Below are 22,500 nucleotides of genomic sequence, written 5' to 3'. Positions count from 1 at the left end.
GCCGTGCACGTCAATACGCTCCTTTTACATTCTTCGGTGACCCCGTGTGTCCAATGCCAAAACGGCAGGATTCCCTCGCTTACAGTGGCCATGTGTGTGTCCCTCGGGAACCAGGCAGCCTTGCCCTCATTACTGGGAGATAAAGTGTGTGTGTGTGTGTGTGTGTGTGTGTGTGTGTGTGTGTGTGTGTGTGTGTGTGTGTGTGTGTGTGTGTGTGTGTGTGTGTGTGTGTGTGTGTGTGTGTGTGTGTGTGTGTGTGTGTGTGTGTGTGTGTGTGTGTGTGTGTGTGTTTTCCCCCAGTGTATGACGTGACACAGCGCGACACCTTCACCAAGCTGGACAACTGGCTGAACGAGCTGGAGACGTACTGTACGAGGAACGACCTTGTGAAGATGCTGGTCGGCAACAAGATAGATAAGGTGTGTGGTTCTTCCTGCGTGTTTGAGGTGGCTTCGCTCCGAGCCTCGTCAAGCAGAGATGAGCGGATTAGTGGGGGAAGGGAGAGAGGGTGGATGAGCGGGTCGACGATTGTGGACTGTCTTGTTTTTACCGCGGACTAAACAACACTACGCAATGAAATGTTCCCGGCCATGGCCTATTTGGACCACATTTTGCACCACCAGCTGTTCCTGACACGGAAATAATCGATAAGGAACGCCTAAGGTTTAGCTGGAATGAGCTGCTGAACCACACAGTGATGGCCATGTAGATTAATTATGATGATAAAATGTGACACACATTGGGGATGTCTACACTGTATATCCACTTTGGGTTTCGGTTCAGGAAGAATCTTGTGTTACCCGTTTTAGGGAGTGCGAACCTACTTGCTCTTTTCCTTATTTATAAATTGGTGTACTATGCACGAGTCAATTTGTCTCTGCAGGAACACTGGATGCCTGAATGAGATTTTATACAAGATTAGCCATGGTGTCACGTAAAGATGTTATTACTTTGTCTTTGGTTGGTGCGATAATTAGTAGTGATCTTTTCCTCCTTAAACTTCAGACGTCAACCTAATCACGTCACGCATTCATTGGAAATGCCTTAATCCAAGATCCTATTTCATAGCGCCAATGACGTGAGCGCACTGTCAAGACAAAATACCCAGCATCTCTGTCTAGAGATGCAGTGTTCCTTTGTCTGTTCTTCTCGTCTTCTAGCTGCGTGCTTTGTGTACAGCCCACCTACCAGACAGCGCTCCTAACACACCACTACCTCTCTCCCTTTTTGTTTTAGGAAAACCACGAACTAGACAGGAACGAGGGGCTGAAGTTTGCGCGAAAACATTCCATGCTTTTTATAGGTAAGTCGGATTTCCCTCGCTCAGAAGACCAGGACTTACGGCGGGCTTCTCTGAATCGGGATGGGATGGGGGGTGGGGGGGGTCTTTATCTGAAATAACTCATACCTTGACGCGGGACGGCACGGGAGTTTGGGGTTCTCTTTAGAACAATCTGAAACGTTGAAGAGCCTACGCAGATCTTCTGTGAAGGCTCTCTTCTGCGTCTGATCAATGTGTGTTTGAATTTGGAAGATTTGCCAGGAAAAAAAAGATTTCAAAGGAAGCCTTTCAAGGATTGTGTTGCAATAGCAGCGTGTTCTTTATCAACCCCAAGTGTTCCATCTTCCTCCTTTATTAAAAGGGGGAAGTTTATTGGAAATCACGCACTGTTCTCTCTTAATATATCTGGGGCGGTTTAACAAAGTGAAACACATTTTATGATGATGACTTTTTTTCAGCATGATTGATACGGTCATGCACCGGTTGTACTGTTGAGTCATATTGTTCCTGGACCACACCATCTAGAGGAAGGGGAGTTGCCAATGTCCTCGACCCGGCTCCTCCTCAGACCCGTGATTGGTGTCAGAGCTTGACAGTTATTGTTGAGACGTTTTCCACTGCTGGCTTCCCCGGCCGGGGGAGCATGACCACACCGTAGTGCAGACGCTCGCTCTTGTTGTGTCTCTCTCCACTATCGTTCCCTTTCTCTCTCTCTCTCTCTCTCTCTCTCTCCCCCCCCCCCCCCCCCCCTCTCTTCTGCTTTCCATTTCGTGTTATTGTCTCTTTTGGCTTCTCGGACCTTGACGCGCGCCGTGCGTTTCCCTCATCCTGCCTGTCAGTTTTTGTTCTTATTCTCCTCTTCCCTTTATTTTTCTCTTCTTTCCTCTACCCCTTCCCCGTCATCTTCGAAGCCTCTCAATCTCAACAACACACATTCCTCTTGATGCATCTTCTGTGTTTAACCCCGTGTTGGCGTTGACCTTCTGCTCGTGCGTCTTGTCCTCCCCTCGCCTTTGTCGCGGCCCAGAGGCCAGCGCCAAGACCCGGGACGGAGTGCAGTGTGCCTTTGAGGAGCTGGTGGAGAAGATCATCCAGAGCCCCGGGCTGTGGCAGAGCGAGGGCCACGGCCGCGTCCACCTGACCGACGAGGACGCGGGCGGAGGCAGCTGTGGGGGCTACTGCTCCCTGGTGTAGACGCCACACACACACACAGAGAAACACACACACAAACACAAACACACACAAATACATGAATACACGCGCAGACGCACATGAATACACTCTCAGACACACGCACATAAATACATGCGTGCACACACACTCGTGCACACACACAATACACTCAGACCCACACAAACATGCACACTCACACACATGGACCGCACATGTACAAAGATTCTGGCGCTAGACGGGTGCACAGACGGACGCTGACAAACACTTGATGAAAACAGAAAAAGGAAAGGAAATCCCTGCAGCCCCATTGTGTCTGTGTGCGTGAGTGAGTGTGTGCGTGTTGTCCTAAGCAGAAGTCCATCCATAAACATTAAAGACTCAGACTGTGGCACTTTTCCCTGTGACTCCCAAGATGGGTCCTGCCTCTTAACATTCACCAGCCGTGCTCATATACAGTGTTCTCGTTTTTTTGGGGGGGCCGGGGTGTTTTGTTCAATCCCCTCACACTGCCTGATGTCAGGCAGTGCTACAAACTCCTCTGAAAATCTCTCGCACCCCTTCCTGGCATGTGCCCCGATTAATTAGGAAGCCTTTGCTTGGTCATTTGTTTAGCATTTATCTGTCGAAGGACAGACTTCCGTGTTTTTTTTGTGTGTTCATTTATTTTTATTTTTGAAATGCTAAAAAGGGAATCCATTCAATGTTCATTCTTGCCAATCTAACTTGTCATTTTAACATTGCTTTGTTATTTTTGACCAAAGCCTTCCATAGTGTCTCCAGCATGCCTTTTATTGTCCTATACACACCCGACCCCAGCTCTGCATGTTCCCTGGTCTCTGCCCAATCGCATGCCTGATGATAATGCAAACCCCGCCCCCCACCCATCCTTTTTCTTTACAGCATAGTCGGGTCCTTTAATTTTTTTGGAGGGACAGTTTACAATAAAACATAACGATTCCAAAGCTTCATCACCCGCTCTTGGAAAGGCTGCTCGTGAATGGAGGACTGGCACGGATTAGCTCTCCCAGTCATGTCAGGGGAATAAGAGAAGCTCAATAAATGGCACACTTTTTTTCTAAGAAAGATGTTGCTTTAATGTGGGGGATCTCATGCTGGTCTTCCCTTGTGTCACACCCCCCCCCCCCCCCCGCTCTAGCAGATAGCGTTGGTAAAATATTGGTTACTCCGACCAATGGTCTTTTTCATATTGGGGCCTTTTATTCGCGACTGGACTTAGACAAAAGGAAAAAGTGTCCAATATTAAACAGGATAGTGAGTCATAGGGGTGTTTCCATTGGAATAGGGAAAAAAAAAAAATCAAACGAAACCCGCTAATGGGTTTACCAGTGCGGCTGTCGTCGTGCTGGTCTTGGGGAGGCAGATACAAATGTACCATGGCCCTGACCCATGACTGTTTGTAGTGACTGTGTTTGAGTGATTGTCGCACGTCTGCGGATTCCACGAAATGTAGGACTGCGAGGCCGTCTCCTCAGGACAGGGATGTGGACGAGGGCACAGATGCCTTTGTGTCTAGTGAAAATGTAGACGTTTTATCGGCTTTTAAAACTGCATGGAAAATACTTTTCCTTTTTGTTTTGCTGTATATGTTTGCTGTATATGTCATTACGGTGGCTCATACATTTTTAACAATAGGGTAAGTTATACGTTAACATTAAAAACAAACCTGTTTAGATTCTTATGTTGACTCTTGTTCAAAGTAGAACTACATTTAACTTTCATCAGTATAGACTTCTCTTTATCTTGTTTATAATCCATATGTAAAAACAATATGCAGACTTTGTAAAACCATGTGATTTGAGGAATCTTTCTGAAATCTGTCCTGTATAATTTGTAAAGCTGTGCTTATAAATATTACACCATTAAAATCGGCCAATGTATTAAACTCAATAAAGTGCTTTTTCAAAACGATTCCTCTTCTGTTCATTCATATTCCCTGCCGTATTTGTGGCGCCCACAATGGCCGGTTCGATCCCTGCAAGCCAACACTTCAAGTGGTTGTTTCTAAAACCTCTTGTCCGAGCGGTTACCGAAGATGGCCCGCAACTCTGCTGCCATGGTTACCGTGTTGGAAATGTTGCTGCTAGGTGAGGGCTTCATCACCCCGGCTCCCCTCGCATTTCTCGCTCCTTCAGAAGAGACGCGTGTTTAAACAGTGTCCGAGGAATCCTCAGACCCCTAGACCTGTGACTTGTCTAAATCATCGCCCTTTGGCAGTCTCTCGGGGAAACGCCACCACAGTCATAACTCTCTAGCTCTCTCTTCTCTCTGAATCTCTCTCAGCCGGGATGCACATAATGTCTGTGTGATTATGAAAGGGTGCTGCGCTGGCAGGCCAGAGCGAAGACTCTGGCCCTCATTGCGTATTCCTCCTCTCCTGCCACAGTCCAGGCAGTCATCTGGAAATATGTCTCGGTCAAACAACAACGGAGGCATAGAGCACTAATGCCTTCAATGTGTTCCAACAATGTGCTACCGCCGTTTCCTCAAGTCTACACTGAAAAACATCAGCCGCTTCGTCTGAAATATCTCATGTTCTTTTGAACATAGTTGACGAAGGATTGAGAATTTCGTCAGATGGAAAAAAAAATGTGATGAGTTGTCCAAATGTGACGGGTCACACTGCACCCCTCCCCCCCACACTTTTTTTTCTTTAAAGACAATTTGTTAATTTCAAACAGGTTGGAATGTATTAGTCCCATGTGCTTTCCCCCAGTCTTCAATCACCCATGACTCTTGTGTGATTCCTAGTAAACTACAGTGACGTGTTGGAGTTGGTGGGAAACAGAGTGATTTACAATATGCCAATCTCTCAGCACTACCCCCACCTGCCTGCTCTCCGAGGCCATGAAGGTTCCCTCTAAAAAAAAAGAATTCACCCGATTGACTGCTGTCTTGTCTGCACAGCCTTTCCTGTGTATCCCAGCCAGTCGGGATAGCTGCAGGCAGCGGCTCTGGTTCCAATTAACACCAGTGTCTGTTAGTCTCCTCTTTAGCTTCAGGCGCAGGGCGTACGGATCCTGGATGCCTTGCGCTCTGACCGGCCCTTCAGGGGATCGGCCCGTGCTGTCGTGTGTTAAAACGTTATGAGACGTCGCGCATCGATGCATGAGGTGTCGGGTTCCCCAGACGTCACTCAATTTGTCGTTCCCTCTTCCAGTCACTATCGGCTGATTGTTTTGCCAGGCTGAGTACCTGGAGGAAAACAATGGAAAGATATGGTCCTGTTGCAGCCACTTAATGTTTGGTTTTGGATGGTGTAGTTAGCCTAGTCTACTGGGGTGTTAACATGCTCGAGTTATGAAGAGAAGTACAGCTGGCTGCCTCTGAGATCACAGGGTTTGGACTTGGGTTCAAGGTCTCTGGGCCTTGTGGTCTTATTTATATAAAAAGGAAATCCAGGGTTCCGTGAGGTGGGCTCAAAACCTGATGAGGGCGGGGGGGCACCTGTGGGTCTTCTGACTGCTCTCCATTCACTTCCAGAAGTGAGGTAGAAAGAAATGCCTTTGATGCTTGCTCCTTCCTTCCCTTCCAGCCAGAGCTGAGCAACTCTCTTAGGTTACCCTTGTAGCACCAGAGGACTATGAGGTAAGGGCCTGTCTGCCCAGAACTGATGGCTCTGTCAGCACAGGTTGAAGCCCTTTGATTATGCAGAACCCTGTGTTTACACTGTCGCACCCGCTTGCACTTAACAAGTTGGCCTTTTGCAAAGGAAAAGGCACAGCATCCCATTTCAGTTCTGATCCCGTAGCGCAGATCTGTGACCTGCGCTTGTCCCCGTTGAACTTTGGGTTGACCTTCCAGGGCCTGACATTGACCTCAACACACCTGCTCTTTCCTGGTCTCTTGCACCTTGTGTGGGCTGAGTGTTTATGTCATAAGGCCAACAGAATGTCACCTGACGCCAGGAACATCTTGGGAATGTCATATCATAAACAGACACGGACACAGGTGTCACCAGAGACATCGGCTTACAATTTCAGAGGCAGGCGACCTACATCCCTGTCTATCAATCAAGCAAAGACCCCCACCCCCTCCCCTAATTTAATAACTGTCAGACTTGGCAAAGGAAGGAAACCTCCACCCTTGTTTAGTGTGAACCTCTGGCCCACTGATCCATGTAATTCAGCTCAACATGTAATCTGGCTGTAATTGAGTTTCCTCATATTTGAAACTCTGTCAATCTAATTTATACCTAAATGATTGTGTAGTAAGTCACACTTGTTATTCTGGAAAACACGGAGCCCTGTGTAAAGGCCCCAAGGAAAGCAGTGGGCTAGGGTCCCCACGCCCTGAAAGAGAAACTCTGCGAGCAATGGGGGTTGCTTTTCATCCTGGCCTCATGTTACTGTGGCAATAAGCACATTGGGCCCAATATGGGACAGCAGGGGTATGCCCCCCGCCACCACCACCCCTATGGAAACAGAATGTAAGGATGAGTGGCTCCATTCATCATCCCACCACCACCACCACCATCGCGGTGCTCCCGTGTGGCAGATTGCTGGCCACAGGCCGCCGCCCCCACCTCAACACTTCTCGGATCCGATGGACGGCGTGACATTCACTGGTTTTCAGGAGAACGCCTTCCGGATCGCTCGCTCATGGTGCTGCTGCAACATGGAGGCCATCGCCTTCTATAATAAACTAATCACTCTGTGTCAACATGGCCTGGGTGTACCCTTTCCACATGCCTCAAACACTTTCATGGAAAAGACGCACATTTTACACCGCTGCGCTTTGAAGAAAAATCTATATTATTAAACTCCCCTTTGGGTGAAATGATTGGCATGTATAGAAACAAATTCATTATTTTGTATAAATAATCTGTCCCTCAGTGTTTTAATTGCGCTGCTTATTTCTCTTTGCCAGGCTGATCTGGCTTTTGGGGTCGGACCAGGGAATGTATTGTAAACCTAACAGCTCCACAATTTCACACACTTTGAAGGGTACCCGGAGATCAGCTAGGCCTAACAATGTCCCCCGTTACATGTTAAAAGTTACATTTGCACTCCTACTAAAGGGGCTGAGATACGTTTTCCAGTATAATGCTTTTACCACTGTTAGGTGTTTGCACATTGTCTTACTGCTGGAGGCCTCCGCTTAAGACAAAAATTATATTTGCACTCTTAGGAAAAGGGTCTGGGATACGTTTTCCAGTATAATGTTTTTACCACTTTTAGGTGTTTGCTCAAAGTCTTACTGCTCGGGGGCTCACCTTATTACAGACTACTCCAGGCCACTCTATCACTTTTCCAGCTTGACCGTGAGCAGTGGTCCCACGTGGAGACAATTGAATCTGAAAAACACAAAGCCAAGGCTATGCCTCTCCCACCAGGACAAGCCCGGTCCCAAACGAAGCTCTCGCCATGGAAACTGTAGCCGGGTCACACAAACAAAGAGCACTTAAAACATATGTGGACTCTGGTTAATCCAGACCGTCTGTGTCCACTACCCCCTCTGTCCACGGGATTGTTTTTCAGTCAGATTAGGGGGAATAACAAAAGGTGTGACGGGTGTTGTGGAGTTCAACCCCGCCAGAGTCTTTTGGGTGGGCGTCGGAAATTGTTACTGCTACCGTCAGGCTAATTGTTTGGGAGAAGGCGCCTTGTGATCTCTGGTTCCCCCGACCTGCACAACGTTTTAGTGGCAAGTAAGGGGGTGGAGCCAAGACTGCAGGGCCCGTGACGGTGGTCCAATGATCCCTGGGAATCAACTAGACGGGCATTTGACACACTTTGCCAAACCACGCTGGGTCTTCAAGGTTTATTTATTAAATTTTTTAGATTAGTTCTTGAGAATGTTCAATTTGTATATAGGATGCAAAAACAAAAGAAACATGAATTTATAATAGATCTGCCTAAATGTTCAGTTAAATCATGTTATTTATTGTTGTACTTATTTTTCTTAACACATGAATGTGAAGTGTACAAATACTAATTGCAATCTGTTTAGCACATAGTTTAAGTATTTTGATTGTTGTAATATTCATATTACTTATCGTGTTAAATATATTTACCAGCTCATACGCTATGGGCTACCAGCACATTTGAAGAATTTCGGGTCGACTTTAACAGGCATTAAAATCGACGTGTTAAAAGTGTACACCATCGAAACTCATGCATAGGTCTTTCCATTCAGTTTGTTTGCAAAACAAGGACACGGAACAGCCTTGATTTAAAAATCGAGAGACCCGCATCTATTTAGGGTAATAGTGGCGGGTCTGGTATCTCTCAACAGCTACTTCAACTTCCCTTCCAAACATTATAATTGGCTTGTGGTCTGAAGGAAGGAAAATCTCACTGATACAACCTATAATGTTCCGCACTACAAAATGCTTAGACAGTGCTCTGCGGTAGAAGTCAGTGCTTCTCCTATGTTACAATGTTGTTGCTAGAGAGTTTTCTCCCGATGTTAAACCCTGTACCCAGCGGGCTTGACTCACAGAACCAGATGTACGTGTGACGAGAGCATTGTTGTCGGGTTCTGCGTGGGAGCGCTCCTATCGGTTCTGTGCGGCGCGTGTGTAATATAATGATAGGGTCACAGTGCTTAAGGCGATGGGGCGCAACGGCTTTGAGGCGCCCCTGTTTTGTCTAAACTTCGCCACCTTCTCGCGGACTGGGCTGGGGGGGGACGACACACGTTACTGCCCTGCTGGCTCCCCGCCGCTGCTTAATGCAAAGTGGCACCGGCGCTGGAGAACTCCTGGCGCTCTCTCCGACTCCACATCAGCCTCTACAAACACAGCAAGCTCGAGAGGCTTCACACTGAACGCCAGAACCCCCCCCCCCTAGGGCCGTCCTCCTGGGGGGGAGGTCGGGAGATACGGTGACTGCGGTGTGGGGGTGTAGCGCGGGGGTCAGCTTACTCTTGAGGGGCCCCTGATCTTGGCTCCTCACCTCTTGAGGGCCCCCGGGGCAGCTACCAAAAGACGAATTTATGGCAGTGGATATAGCCTAGCTCGTCTCAGCAGCGGGCAACCTCGCTGCTGTCAAACATTTACGTTCGTCCAGATTCCAGCGGTAGGCAGCAGCTCTTATGGAGCGGGATGACATCATGCTCTGCTCATGCTCTGGAGAAGTGTCTGATTCAGCGTTTGTCGCTGGCGGGACGGAATAACAGCAACGGCTGTGTGTTATCATTCAAGGTTCATTTTTGTATATGTATTCATTTAATTTGCGTGATTGTTTTTATTTCTGGGAAGCTCCCTCTGCAGTTGTAGTAGCTTGCCGTCTATTTATGACGGCTTCTTACCTAAAGCTTATAGTCCAGCAGACAAATTGTCACATGGTTTGACGTTTGAGTAAAACGTCTTCATTCAAGCTACATTATAACACCAGGCACCAGAGATGTCGGCAAATGTCATTTTTTGTCTTGACTTTTGGACAAAACGTTGTATGCTGGCCTCCCATACAACGCTTCACTCTGCCATGTCACGAGACGATCGTACAGTTGTCCCTTTACCATAGGAAATCTGTTTTTTCTCAAACAGAGGTGAAGACAGGAGGAACAGGTACCTCGCTCACATTAAACAGCCATCTATTCGCCCCCATACTCTCCAGAAAATGTTTTCATGCTAATTCTTGTCACTTTTACATACATGTGTCCAACAAACAAAACACCACACCTATTCAACCACTACATTTATATTTGCATTATTTGACTAGCAGTTTTCCCCTGCCACCAGCCCCCTAGGTTGCTTTACTGGACTCCTCTGACAAGTTGTTCTCAGAGTTTGTTAGATGCAGCAGAGCAGGGGACCCATGCTACCATGTCAGAGATATCCTTGTGTGTACGGCGTATGCATGTGCTTGTTTAACCTGTGTGAGTTGATTGGCCAATGCACCACAGGTGTGCAGCCTCACCCGGCCCCAGAGTCTAATCAGTCTGACTTGAGCCAGGTGTGGCTGCTTGGACCAGCCATCAACCAAGAAAAATAAAATAGGAAAGTAATTCTCAAAATAACAATATTTTCTTCAAGTATAATTATTTACAAAATAAATCATGGTCGAAATGGACATATTTTCTTTTCACACACTCACTTTCATCTTTTGTTGTCAAATTGTATACCACATGTAAACCATGAAGCTTTGCGGTTACACTATGTCACATACCAATATTGCCTTAGAGGCCACATAGATAATGTTCTTATGAATCTATAGTGCTCCTAATGTTATACATCGGTCTGAGGTCCCACCAACTTGATACAGCTCATGTATAAGTGACTACTTTGGCTCCATCAAACACCAACTACACTTGCATCTGAAGTCTGGCAGTTTGGCGTGTATTCAGTCTTTCAATGTGATATGGACAGACACCATGCTCTCAGGGAATGACTGAATCAGACCCAGAGGTTGAAATACGTTTGGAGTATTCTAATAACCAATTTAAAAACGCACAACGATGAGGCATCCGTAACAAATCACCGCAGATCCAAACGCATGAGTCTGCTCACTCCATGCTTGTGTGCGGAGCAATACTTTGTTCATCCGTCTGTAAATATTTGGATCAAGTGCAGTGATCACCGTGTGTTGTAGCGGCATCTTCATAATCTAACCAACAACACACCTGTGACTGCTTATCGCCGTCCTAAACCCACTTCATCAACATGTGAATCTCCTGCGGGGAGCTCATGACGCAAGACGTCTCCGCTAGGATATTGGCTTTTCTTCTTGACATTGAGCATGTGTATGTATTTATCAGAGAGACGAGAGGGGGGAAATATAATCAATAAAAGTTCCATAAGTAACATCTGGAGAAATGGGCTCTGTTTCTTGCTGGTGCTGGCCGATGCCCGCCTGATTCCAGATTTATGGTAACGTCACAGCGTTGGCCAAGCCTACTGCCCTACGGCGAATGTGTGGTGTATTTATCTGCCGGCCACGAAAAACTGGCTGCCATAGTGGTGCCATGCCGCCTGCCAGGACTAAATGGCCCGTCTCGCTTTCTCTATTTCTCTCTCTGTTTCTCTGTTGCTCACTCTTGAGCTATTTCTCCATATCTTTGTGTTTCTCTATCTCTCTCTCTGTCTGTCTGTCTCGCTTATTCACTCTGTTGCTGTATCGCTCAGGCTGTTTCTCTATCGCTCTGTTTCTCTAGCTCTCTGTGTGTGTTTGTCTCCCGCTTTCTCTTTCGCCGTCCGTCTCTGTCACTTTCACTCTCTGTTTTTCTGTCTCATCTCTGTCTGTCTCCTCCGCTCTATTTCTCCTTCACTCGCTCTCTCTCCCAACTCTGCAGACATCACTACCCTTTGTTTATAGCATCCATCTTTTTAATGGAGGGGGAAGTGTGTGTGTGTGTGTGTGTGTGTGTGTGTGTGTGTGTGTGTGTGTGTGTGTGTGTGTGTGTGTGTGTGTACACACATCTGTGAAGAGGTATATTTTAACACCACTGCTACAGCTCTTCAACACAAGCTGTTTACAGTATGGACTCGCTGGAGTGTTTGGGTACATGTTGACACACGAGAGCAACGCTTTGGGCAGGATTCTTCCACACGGCCGTCCAGGAGACTCCCCCCCCCCCCCCCCCAGATATAGCCCCCCCCGGCCCCCCGCCCCAACATAAGGACGGACCTTGGGATTGAAGCATCGCCCCTGTCGGTCAACAATGTATCGTTCGGTGTGTGCCAAACTCAAAGTGTTAACGTGAAAGGGGCCCTCGCCATACACTCCACCCCCCCCCCCCCCCCCCCCCCACCCCCACCCAAATCCTCTGCCAAACCACATTCCTCTAGCAGCTGCCATTTCTGACATCTGCTGCGTTGACGCGGTTTCCCTTGTCTGTAGTGTGGAATTTATTTAGTTTTTCAATGATTAAATATCACACAGAGGCACGCTGAGCCCTTCGCTCTCTCCTCAATGCGTCATATTTCGCCATTGAACACCCCCACTCCCTCACTCCCCCCACTCCCTCGGCCCTGATCGCGTTACGAGCGGATGTTGCTTCTGTTCAGCTCTTGCCGCGCGCACCGCGATGTCCGGCCACCACCGTACGCCTCCAGCCCTCCACCACCGCAACTCTCCGAGCGGAAACACACCCCAAGGCATTGTTTCTAAATGCAATGCAAAGTCACATGTGATCAGAGGTGGTCATTCCGGCCTGTCCGTTTCTATCTTGAGTGCCGTACAATTTCTTAGATGTTTTTGTACAGTGTTTTTGTACAGGGTCCGATGTAGGAAACAGACTACAGGTTGTAGTGGGCGCAAGAGTAGATGAGGGAAAGAGGGACGCCTCATCAGTGTGAGGCTCTTTATTATAGTGCAGGGGGCGGCATAACCAGATGCAAAAGCCAAAGGAAATGTTTTGATTACACTCATATTTAAGTTAGGATTTTACACATGTGTGTAGGGTCCGCGCACACGGTTTCTCGGGACAGAAGCAAAATGTTGATTCAATAGTCTTCAATCATATTTGAAGTCAGCAAAAAAAGATCATCCAAGATTCACGCTCCATGTGGTTTGCTCCATTCAAAGATACAATTATATTTGTTGCTTAGGATGCACTACATATCATTTGATTTCACATTCTCGCCGAAAAATCTTTGTGCGTCCGCAACTTAAGTTAGTTAACATTGGGAGTTGACATCAACTAACTTTACATCGGCCTCCGATTGCAATGGCTAACGTCACCGAAGTCAATTGTTTGACGAGACATGTTGTTGATGTCTCTCCGCAGCGCCACCGAGACACTCACCGTGGTCTGGTCGGAGGTTATGTTTGACGTTATAATGGACACGACATCGTTAAGTTTCCAAAATTACATTAGGTTTTTTCCTGGGGACTGCTCGCAGAGGGACTCAAACTCTGGTCTCTGGGGTTGACAGCCAGCAGCTCTCTGCGCTGCGCCACAGAGACGCCCTATTTGATGTGGTCGGAGGTTATATTTGAGTCACGCGACATTGTTTAGATTCCTAAACAACATTAGAAAGCAAAGGACTCGTTACCTGGATATTCTCCAATGTAAATCTAAAATAACTGCGTATATCGCTTGTCTATTTTTGTCCTCCCTGACACTGGTCCATCAAACAATATATTTTGTCCAGAAGAACTCAAGAAGATCTCGTAGGTCTCGAAGGTCTGAACACATAATCGGCAGGATTCATACCATAGTATGTTGAATAGAATTATCTTCGAGAACTTGTCGTGACAACTTAAATCGTTGCAAAGGAAAATGAGGCAGGATTGCCCCGCGGACTTGGTTAATAAAAGGCCTGATTATCATACTAGTGGTTTGGAAGACTCCAGCAACACAGTTGTCACAACTGTGTTGTGGAAACTGTGTGGTTTAAAAGCACAGACGAGGGTACCCTTAAGGTAACGTCTCACTGTCGGAGATGGGAAAAAGTGTTGTGCCGTGTAAGACGTGGGAATTGCAAACCTTAGAGCGTCACATAGCACTTTGCAAAGCCATGCCTCCCCGGCTGAAGCCAATGTTAAGTGCTTGATTAAGGGCACCGTGGACCCAACATAGAACGAAGTGTTCTATCAGTTTGAGAAGAGGGCATCGTGGTTGTGCTGGGGATGCCGCAGAATCTGAAAAACAACAATTATGGAATCAAGGCTTGTGGATCTCCCATGACTGTTATTTTTGAATTTCGCCATTTAAGCCGCTTGCCACCCCCTGCTACGTTGATTCATTCTAGTATAGATAGAACTGAAGGCCGTTTCAAATGAGAGGCTTGTCTCAAACTTTCCCTTGGTTCTGGTGACTGCGACGGTCTCTTTTCCCCTGTGGATTGACCTGAGGTGGCCCGGGGACACACGCCTGCTGGAGTTTAGTCTTGTAGTTTGTACAATCCCTTCTGCCCCGTCTGTGCTGGTGGTGAGCCAAATGGGCTGAACATAGCCTATTTTTTTCCAACTATTTTTATTTGTGTGACGTGCAAGAGACAGTGTGGATTGGACTGATGGTCGGGTGTTGGGGTGCGAGGTGTGGGAGAAGAGCCCCCAGAAACAGTACATTTAGATGAAAACACAGAAAATGACTGTAACCCAAATAACAACAGACTATCTTGATATGTGAGTTGTCTCCTGTGTGTCGACTAGTGAAAGCGGTTGATGGATGTTGCAATGCTCATGAGGTGACTGCCACACTGCACCTTGAACTGGCCTCCTCCAGACAGGGACGTAGGGTGGTGGTGTTGGAAATGCGGTTTATTGTTAGGTTTGCTGATACTGATACATGGCCTGGTGCTCCATGTTGCCATGTAGGAGAACTCTTCCCGAGTGTGTGCGGTGATTGCTCAATGTGCAACAGGTGTGCAGCCTCACCTAGCCCCAGAGTCCAACGAGTGTGACTCAGGCCAGGTGAGGCCACTTAAACCAGCCGTCATCCACATACACTCTACACCAGGGGTCGGCAACCCTAGGCACGCATGTTGTGAATAGAGAAGAAAATATTTAAAATATTGTTGCAAGTGGCCTATATGCATCACCTTCACATAGTTTTGTAAAGCTGTACATGTCTTAAAGATATTGATGTGGATGGTTCCAACATTCTCATATATTCTTGTTTTTTACATTTCTCACAGTGCAAATATGTTTTTAAATGAGTTTCTGAAAATGGCGTTTTAAGATGGGACAGATGCATTTATAATTTGTAAGCCTTTGTTGCAAATATAACAACCAAAAAAACATTTAAAATGTTAATGCATGATTGTGGACTATATGGAAATAGTACAATTCCAGGTCTTCTCGAAATGTTTTTGGTCGCTGTCATAATTCAGCTTATTTTTTTATATATTGTTGCTTAAGGCACACTCATTAACGAGAAAATGTCAAACTGGCACTGCATGTTGAAAAGGTTACTGACCCCTGCTCTACACAATGGATTTTTGTAAACCAAGTATCTAAGCACAGATTTCAATTTTCTCCATATTCCCCCACCCCACGCCCGTCCTCTCTCGTTTCGTAACATGGAAATTGGTTCTCCCATGTATCGACTGAGAAGAGTTTACTCTGGCAACCTGTCCAGGCTGCGTGTCGGGTGTCCCTGAATCATCCGGATGTCTCCGTTTCCCACTTCTATCGAGCAAGGACAATGTGAACTGACCTTTTGTGTTAGAAGTTGGCACAGGTCAGACGTCCCAGCTGTGTTCAGACAGAACCTAACCCTAAAATGTAACGGAGAACGTGTCATTCCGCACTAATACCCAGCATAATCTTCATTAACGTCATTTTCCTCCTATTCGTGCTTCAGGGGAAACATTTTCCTGCGAGCAGGGAACCTCGCACCAGCAGCAGTCTGTTTTTTTACGGTCTTTATCAGGAAAAATGAAGCGGATGACCTAATTTTCACCCGTCTCTGGATAGTCCCGCAACATGTGCTCAGACACATGCAAAAAGACAGTTAATTAGCCGTTCATCATCATTCAACAAGGCTAACGATTCCAGAATGACTCTCTCATGGTGAGATTAGAATCCCTTTCGGAAAGAAATGAGACATAAAATGTGCTGCGACGGACTCCCAGCAGCGATACATTGTCCAGGATGATAAGGCTAAATTAAAACCTAATTTGGAGGGAAACTTGTGTTCGTCAAGTTCTCTCTTCTCTTTAAACACTCCCAGGTCAGATAACTCAAAAGCGCGTTTGGCTGTTAAATACTAAGTCGGAGAGAAACTCCTGTTACACATGACATAACGATTTGGTAAGAATCACTTGCGGACGACGAAACTAGGACTCTGGTTATGTGTGGCCTGATTTTCCCCTTCTCCCGGTGTGAGCCAAGGTTTAGTGATCCCTTTCAGTGTATACAGCGCGGTCTCTGCGAACGTGATTGTTGGACGAATACGTTCATTTTGCACGGAGGGATAATTTGTCCGGGGCTCTCGTTCCTTGACCCCCATGTGATTAGCCGTGCTCCGTGGCAGTGTGGGCGACGTAAGAGGGTCACTCTCCCGGCCACGGAGAACACTCCTGAGAGTTCGGTCTGATTGAAAACATCCCCCCCAGGTATACAGCGAGAGCGTCGCGAAAGCTGCACTGAGTACTAATCAGTCAATTGTTTCAGGAATTTAACAATTAGGTTTCTGGTTGGTCGTTTTATTTTTTCCCTTTTTCTTTTTTTATTATTCCAATGGCAGGAAAGAGCGGAGAAAAAAAAAGAGCCGAACAAAGTCCTGTTTCTAATGAACCGGGCTCTTCTGAGCATCCTTCACAGCAAGGTAACTAATTACTTCAGCATGCCCCGGGAGTCATATTTCCTCATCAAATGGGAAATGATTTTCAGTGCATCTGCGTTCTTAGATTTCATGGCGTGCGGCTGCGTCGGCGGAGGACGCTAAAGTGGAGTTCCTGGCCCACTAAATAGCCAAGGTGAGGTCTAGTCTCTGTCAAGCGGCGGGCCGTGCCAAACGAGAATCTCCTCGTGTCCTTCTTCCTCACCGAGATAACCGTGCACTTTCACGAGCCCCTTTCAGAGCTTTCAGCAAAAACCAGGAGAGAGAGGGAGAGGGAGAGGTGGACGGAGAGCACGGTCAGAGAAGAAGAGGAAGAAGAAGAAGAAGAAGAAGAAGAAGAAAAAAACTAGAATGGAGCTAGAAAAACCCCAACAGCATGGAATATCACTTAAGTTTCTCAATGGAAAATGTGGCTCAGCAAAGGTAGGGGCAGCGCCAGCTCCGTGCTAGGACGAATGAGAGAGCAGGAGAGTCGGGGGTCAAACCACCTGATAGGATTATTTCGGGGGAAGTATCCCGAGTGAGTGATCATAGCGAGCGGTGGTCACTGAGGTCTCGCTGGCTTCAGAACCCGGCGAATCTGCAGGGGGAACAAAGAACAACCTCGGCGGAGCTACCTGGGTTCCCGGGCCGACCGCTGAGTGATTCTCCGTGTTGATTGGTTGTGACTTGATACTGACTGATTCCGACACATGACCGCAGTTGTTTCCCAGGGCCCTTCCGTCGCCCGGGCGGCAGCAGCTCTCGCACTGTTCACTGCGAGCCGCCTAACCCTCCCCCCCCCCCCCCCTCCCCACGGCCACTCACTCTATCTCTCTTTGAATGATTTCGGAGCTCTTTGCGTCTGGGTCCTCTTCTGGCGTGAGAGGAGCCCTGGGCGCCCGGTGGCAGCGGCCCGGGCATGGTAGAGCCATTAATAAGAGGAGAAGGGGATGTGGGCCCGGGCCTCCGAGAGACACGGGCCCGTCTACAGAGTGTGAACTATAAATTCCCTCTCCCTGCACCGGGGAACCGGGGTGCTTCAGACAAGACCCAGACACCCGCCGGCTCAATGGCTCCATTGTGTTCCGGCAGCGTCACGCGTCCGGACTCACAGCCCCATAACGGTTCATCCTACCGGTATGGAGTGTCAAAAGAAATAAATAAAAAAAGGTATATGCCCAGGACAGGAGGAAGATTTACGTTTTCTAATCTTTTTTTTTTTTTTTTTTTGACACACACACACACACCAGTGTGTACCTAAGACTGCTCCACTCGCGGACAAGGCCTCTTTTGAGCGCGTAACAAACACAAGGATAGCATTGCGATTTCAGGTCAAACAAAGTGAAATTCCTGACGTCCGTCCGAAGGTAGAACAAATACACAGGAGATGGCAAACAGTGCCCCCCCCCCCCCCCCCCACCCCCCCCCCCCCGAACACTAATGTGTGTAACGTGGCACATGCAGCTCAGCTGATGTGCACCACTGTATACACTGGGCCGCACCGAGGGTTTGCCCTGATTGGTTTGTTTAGCTCTCCGAAACCACCCTGCCCTCTGCACTGTAAATAAACATCCCCTGCATTACCATCAATGTCAATGGATGGCCCATGGTTACAAACGGAGACCGCGGCATGGGGACATGCACTTCTTCTTCCCAGAGCGCAAAGCAGGAAAACAAATGTTCACTTTGGAGAGAGAGAGAGAGAGAGAGAGAGAGAGAGAGAGAGAGAGAGAAGAGAGAGAGAGAGAGAGAGAGAGAGAGAGAGAGAGAGAGAGAGAGAGAGAGAGAGAGAGAGAGAGAGAGAGAGAGAGAGAGAGAGAGAGAGAGAGAGAATTTTGTATATTTGGCGAACAGTCAAAGCAATGGATCAGAGCGTAGAATTAACCATAGCCATGAGATGAGCTTAAATTAAACATATGTGAGGTAAGTAGAACACTTAGGGTTAATCAGAGTTAGGAATCATCCCCGAGGTTTGGTTGCAGAGCAAGCTCTTTGATGTATTTGAGATAAACGTTATCAAATGACACTGCGTATGCATGTATATCTACACGTTATCAGACAAAAGAAGACAGTATTTCATTAAAAGGTTTATTCATTGTTTTGAGAGGATAACAATGTTTACAAAAAATTAACTTTTACATTAGAGCAATTCGGACAATTCAACAAGATATGTATTTGGTCATTGGATAAACATCCAGTCTCTCTCAAAAGAAAACAAAACATCAACACAATTCATATAACTTAGCAATTTGTTTTTGAAACAAAAACTATCGTGACCACTTTTCTTTCGTTGTCATATTTTTTTTTTTACAGTTCCTAAATAATTTATAAACTTTTTAAAACATATCACGTCAAAGAGTAAACCGTTTTTTCTCTTTTCTTTCATGTGTCGCTAGAGGAGCAGTTGTAGGAGCTGTCAAAATGTAAAAGTACAGTACAGTACAGTTGGCCGTAAAACCGTTGCGCTGAGTCTTGTGTGTAGGTGATAGCAGACCTCTCTCCGGACAAGCCCGTTGGAATAGGAAACGTGTGTGTGTGTGTGTGTGTGTGTGTGTGTGCGCGCGTACGTGTGAGTGGTGTAAGCGTGGTGGGGATGGATGGAGTGGGGTTAAAACCACCTTCACCCCCTTGTCTTGTTTTCTCGCCCCGAGAGCGGCCGGGTTTTCCGTGTGACGGCCCCGCCGGCTCTTCTGAGGATCTAGGAGAGCTGCTGGATACACACTAAGCAGGGGGGGAGGTTTGACGAAACCCTGCGGCTGCCACCACCCGGATCAGGTGTATACAAAACACATGTGGAGCCCCCCCACCTCCCACCACCACCACCACCTCCTACCCAGCAAGAAGAGCCTCAGGATCGTCTGTCGTGATTGTGTTTTGTTATGCTTCCATAGGCACGCTAACAGGAATATTTTATATAGGCTTTTCCCCCCGGTTTCGGTTTTGTCTGTCATTCACCCAGCGTGTAAAGTAAACGCATGGCTGTTGTCGTCCTGAATGCCCTGCCACAACCCTTGCACAAGTTGAGGTTTCTTACTGTAAGTGCAGCTCTTCATTTTTTTTTTTTTGTTGAATATACTTTTTTAGCAATTCCAGGGAGAAAGAAATAAGAAAATTTTGGAATTGAAACAAGTTGTGAAGCTTCTTTTTCTTTTTTGTTCTCAACCGCGAGTCCAGGCTGGGGTTGTTACAAGAAAGGCCAAAAACTGCACAACGAATAAACAAGTGGGCATTTTATCACACAAACAGTACCGTGAAGTTACGCATAAACTTTTAAAGAGTCAGCAGACCGAGAGCCAATTTCACTTAGTCGCGATGGTTTTCAACCTTAATTTCTTTCTTAGGTTTTGTACTTGGCGTAGTTTTGCTGCAATGTAAATAACATGTGCGCTTGTACATACTTTAGAAGCATTCAAAGAAGAGTTTTTCCATCGGATCACGTTAGAAGCATCTTAATGCGCTCGGGCTAAAGTTGAAAACCGAGTGAAAAAATAAAAGGAAGGAGGTTTTGGGGGGTGGGGTGGCTAGAAACGAAACAACCACATATATACAAACTCAATCAAACAAGCACTCTGAACACTTGCTGGCTGACAAAGAGATAATACTGAAGTACAAAAAAAAGGAGATGAAAAAAAATGGGGGAGACGTGTGGAGAAAAAAAAGTCTAACTTTCAAGTCTGTCCCTCTGTCTGCTTGTAAACAGCAATTTGAAGTTAATTCTCCACAGCTGAGAGAGCTGAGGATCAAACGGCTGGATCAGAGAGGGGGGGGGACTGGGTTATGAGGGGGGGGGGATTCATCTCGATCTACCTTGTTCAGAGCAGAAACATGTGAGCAAAGGCACCCCTGCCCACATTAAAGGCGAGTGATAACACAGAAATAAATACAAAAATATGTCCCTTTTTGGGTGATGATCCTCTCGTGTTTAAAACCTATAAGTAAGATGTGTGTGAATGTGTTTGCGTGAAAAAACAACAAAAACAAACTGACTTCACCCTCCCCTCAGTCCCGGCCCAGCATCTGTGCATGTTTCAGCGGCTCATAACCCCCTGACATGGAGAGGAGTCGTAACGAACGCCAGACTGAGAGGTGGGTTCCAGAGGGAGATGCTGGAGGCGTTTGCTTGCTTATCAACACACGGCAGGGCCAAGCCATCTGAATGTCTCCCCAGTTATTGTTGGCCGGCCCGGCCCCCAGCGTCCGACAGAGACAAAACAGAGAGCTCAGTATCCAGTCAAGATGAGGCATTTAGACAAAACAAGCACAATGCTGCTGGAGGGGGAGAGAAACGCTCCTGGGCATTTTTTCGGACCGTCTGTTTCCTCGTGTGTGTGTGTAGTGTGTGTGTGTGTGTGTGTGTGTGTGTGTGTGTGTGTGTGTGTGTGTGTGTGTGTGTGTGTGTGTGTGTGTGTGTGTGTGTGTGTGTGTGTGTGTGTGTGTGTGTGTGTGTACAGAGTGCTATTTGAGTTCATGAGGTCTCTCGCAAAAAAAGGCAGAGCTCATTCACTCGCTAAGGCACAAACCGTTTTGCATGGGTTCATTCATAAAAAAAAACAATCCTGAATAATGTCCATGCCTCTTAACATCTGTATATATTTATATTGAGATAAATTGAAGTAGAAAATATCCTTCACCGTTTTTCCAAAGAGGCACCTTTAGAATCAGCTCTTTGATGCTGCTTCAAAAAGAAAAGGCACTTTGGCGAGATACAACTTTCATAGTATAAAAAAAAAGTAACCAAGGAAAGAAAATCGTACGCAATCAAAATAAGTTAACATTACAAAAGTGTCTCGTTTAGGAAATACTGACGTCATTCTTGTCCATCGTGTCCAACCGCAAAACGCACAAGCCCACCGGGTAAAAAAACACAAATAAAAAGGGGTCAGGTCGTTGCCCCGGTTGCGCCTCATATAAACACGTCCCACTAGCGAGGAACGCAGAGGGGGTCTTCATCGTCCCGGTCGCCTGACTCACCTGAAGCCTTTCCAACACACGTGTCACACATCGACTCACAGGAAGCCTTCTCTTGTCCTTCCTTCCTTCCGTCCCTCCTTCCTCCCCACTTTCTTCACAAACCTTCTCTTCTTTTCTAGGTACCGAGTTAAACTCTGAGGAATGTTTTATTCTGCATCGTCCTTCCCTCCCCAAGAGGGAGTGGGTGGTTGGGTGGTGTGGCTGGTGTGCGAGGGGTACCCAACGCTCCTCCCCATGCTAGTACTTCTCTGCACCATGGGCACTTTGACAGTCTTGATCTCGGCTATGTGGGACGACTTCTGGATGATGCAGCTGGTGGTGCGGCGGCGGCGGCGTCCACCTGGGCCAGGTTGGTGAGCGCCATGGCGGCGTTGATCTCCCGCCAGTACCGCTCGTCTTTGCCCGTTGCCCGCGGCTTCTGCGTGCCTCCGACCACCACTCCGATGGACCTGGCCACGCAGAGGAAGACAACGTGTACGTTGGTGAGGTCCGGGACGTGTAGGGGAAAACAGTTGGCCGCAAATAAAACAACTCAGTGTGAGTTAGGGCTGAACGATGAATCTAATTCCAACAGACATCACGATGTAATGGTTAGTTTGCAAATCGCAAAGGCTACGATAAACGCTGGGATTTTTTAATTGATCCTTTTCTTTTTTAAATTTGTATTTATTTACAATTCATAAATAAAGATGTAAAGATATAAATTCATCTCAACGTATAGGAATGGCCTAAAGGAAAGAGTAGTTTATATGTTGACTGCTTCCAATGTTGTGTTGGTCATACTACAGAATGATTTCTTGCTTGTTTTGTGAATAATACGGAAGAACTTTAAAAAGAAAAGTTGCATACTAAATCGCAATCGCACTATTGGTCAAAATAATCGCAATGAGATTAAA

General features: G+C 46.9%; 2 protein-coding genes and 1 long non-coding RNA gene across 4 annotated transcripts in view; 1 reads left to right on the top strand and 2 right to left on the bottom strand.

Moving 5' to 3' along the window:
• Positions 1-4,384, top strand: part of rab18a (RAB18A, member RAS oncogene family) — a 10,691-nt gene extending 6,307 nt beyond the window's left edge. Inside the window, exons 5-7 of one of the 2 annotated variants that reach the window (XM_060044901.1) lie at positions 301-419; positions 1,237-1,303; positions 2,252-4,384. In XM_060044901.1, coding sequence (XP_059900884.1) covers positions 301-419; positions 1,237-1,303; positions 2,252-2,352 — 287 coding nt within the window. In that variant the 3' untranslated portion in view covers positions 2,353-4,384. The remainder of the gene's footprint in view (positions 1-300; positions 420-1,236; positions 1,304-2,251) is intronic. The other variant, XM_060044900.1, reaches the window with a different exon arrangement.
• Positions 2,936-9,841, bottom strand: LOC132452334 (uncharacterized). Its single transcript, XR_009524294.1, has 2 exons — positions 3,588-9,841; positions 2,936-3,545 (listed from the first exon to the last, which is right to left on the bottom strand). It is a non-coding gene; the product is annotated as an uncharacterized LOC132452334 (long non-coding RNA).
• An 11,170-nt stretch (positions 9,842-21,011) lies between these two features.
• mkxa (mohawk homeobox a) overlaps positions 21,012-22,500 on the bottom strand; it is a 6,359-nt gene continuing 4,870 nt past the window's right edge. The window contains 2 exon segments of the mRNA XM_060045770.1: positions 21,012-21,926; positions 21,929-22,135. Of these exon segments, the coding sequence (XP_059901753.1) occupies positions 21,751-21,926; positions 21,929-22,135 (383 nt within the window). The 3' untranslated portion in view covers positions 21,012-21,750.

This window comes from Gadus macrocephalus, chromosome 23 (assembly GCF_031168955.1).
Source record: "Gadus macrocephalus chromosome 23, ASM3116895v1".
Taxonomy (NCBI): Eukaryota; Metazoa; Chordata; class Actinopteri; order Gadiformes; family Gadidae; genus Gadus; species Gadus macrocephalus.
The sequence above is the reverse complement of the archived record's forward strand: the minus strand, read 5'-3'. Positions and strand labels throughout refer to the sequence as shown.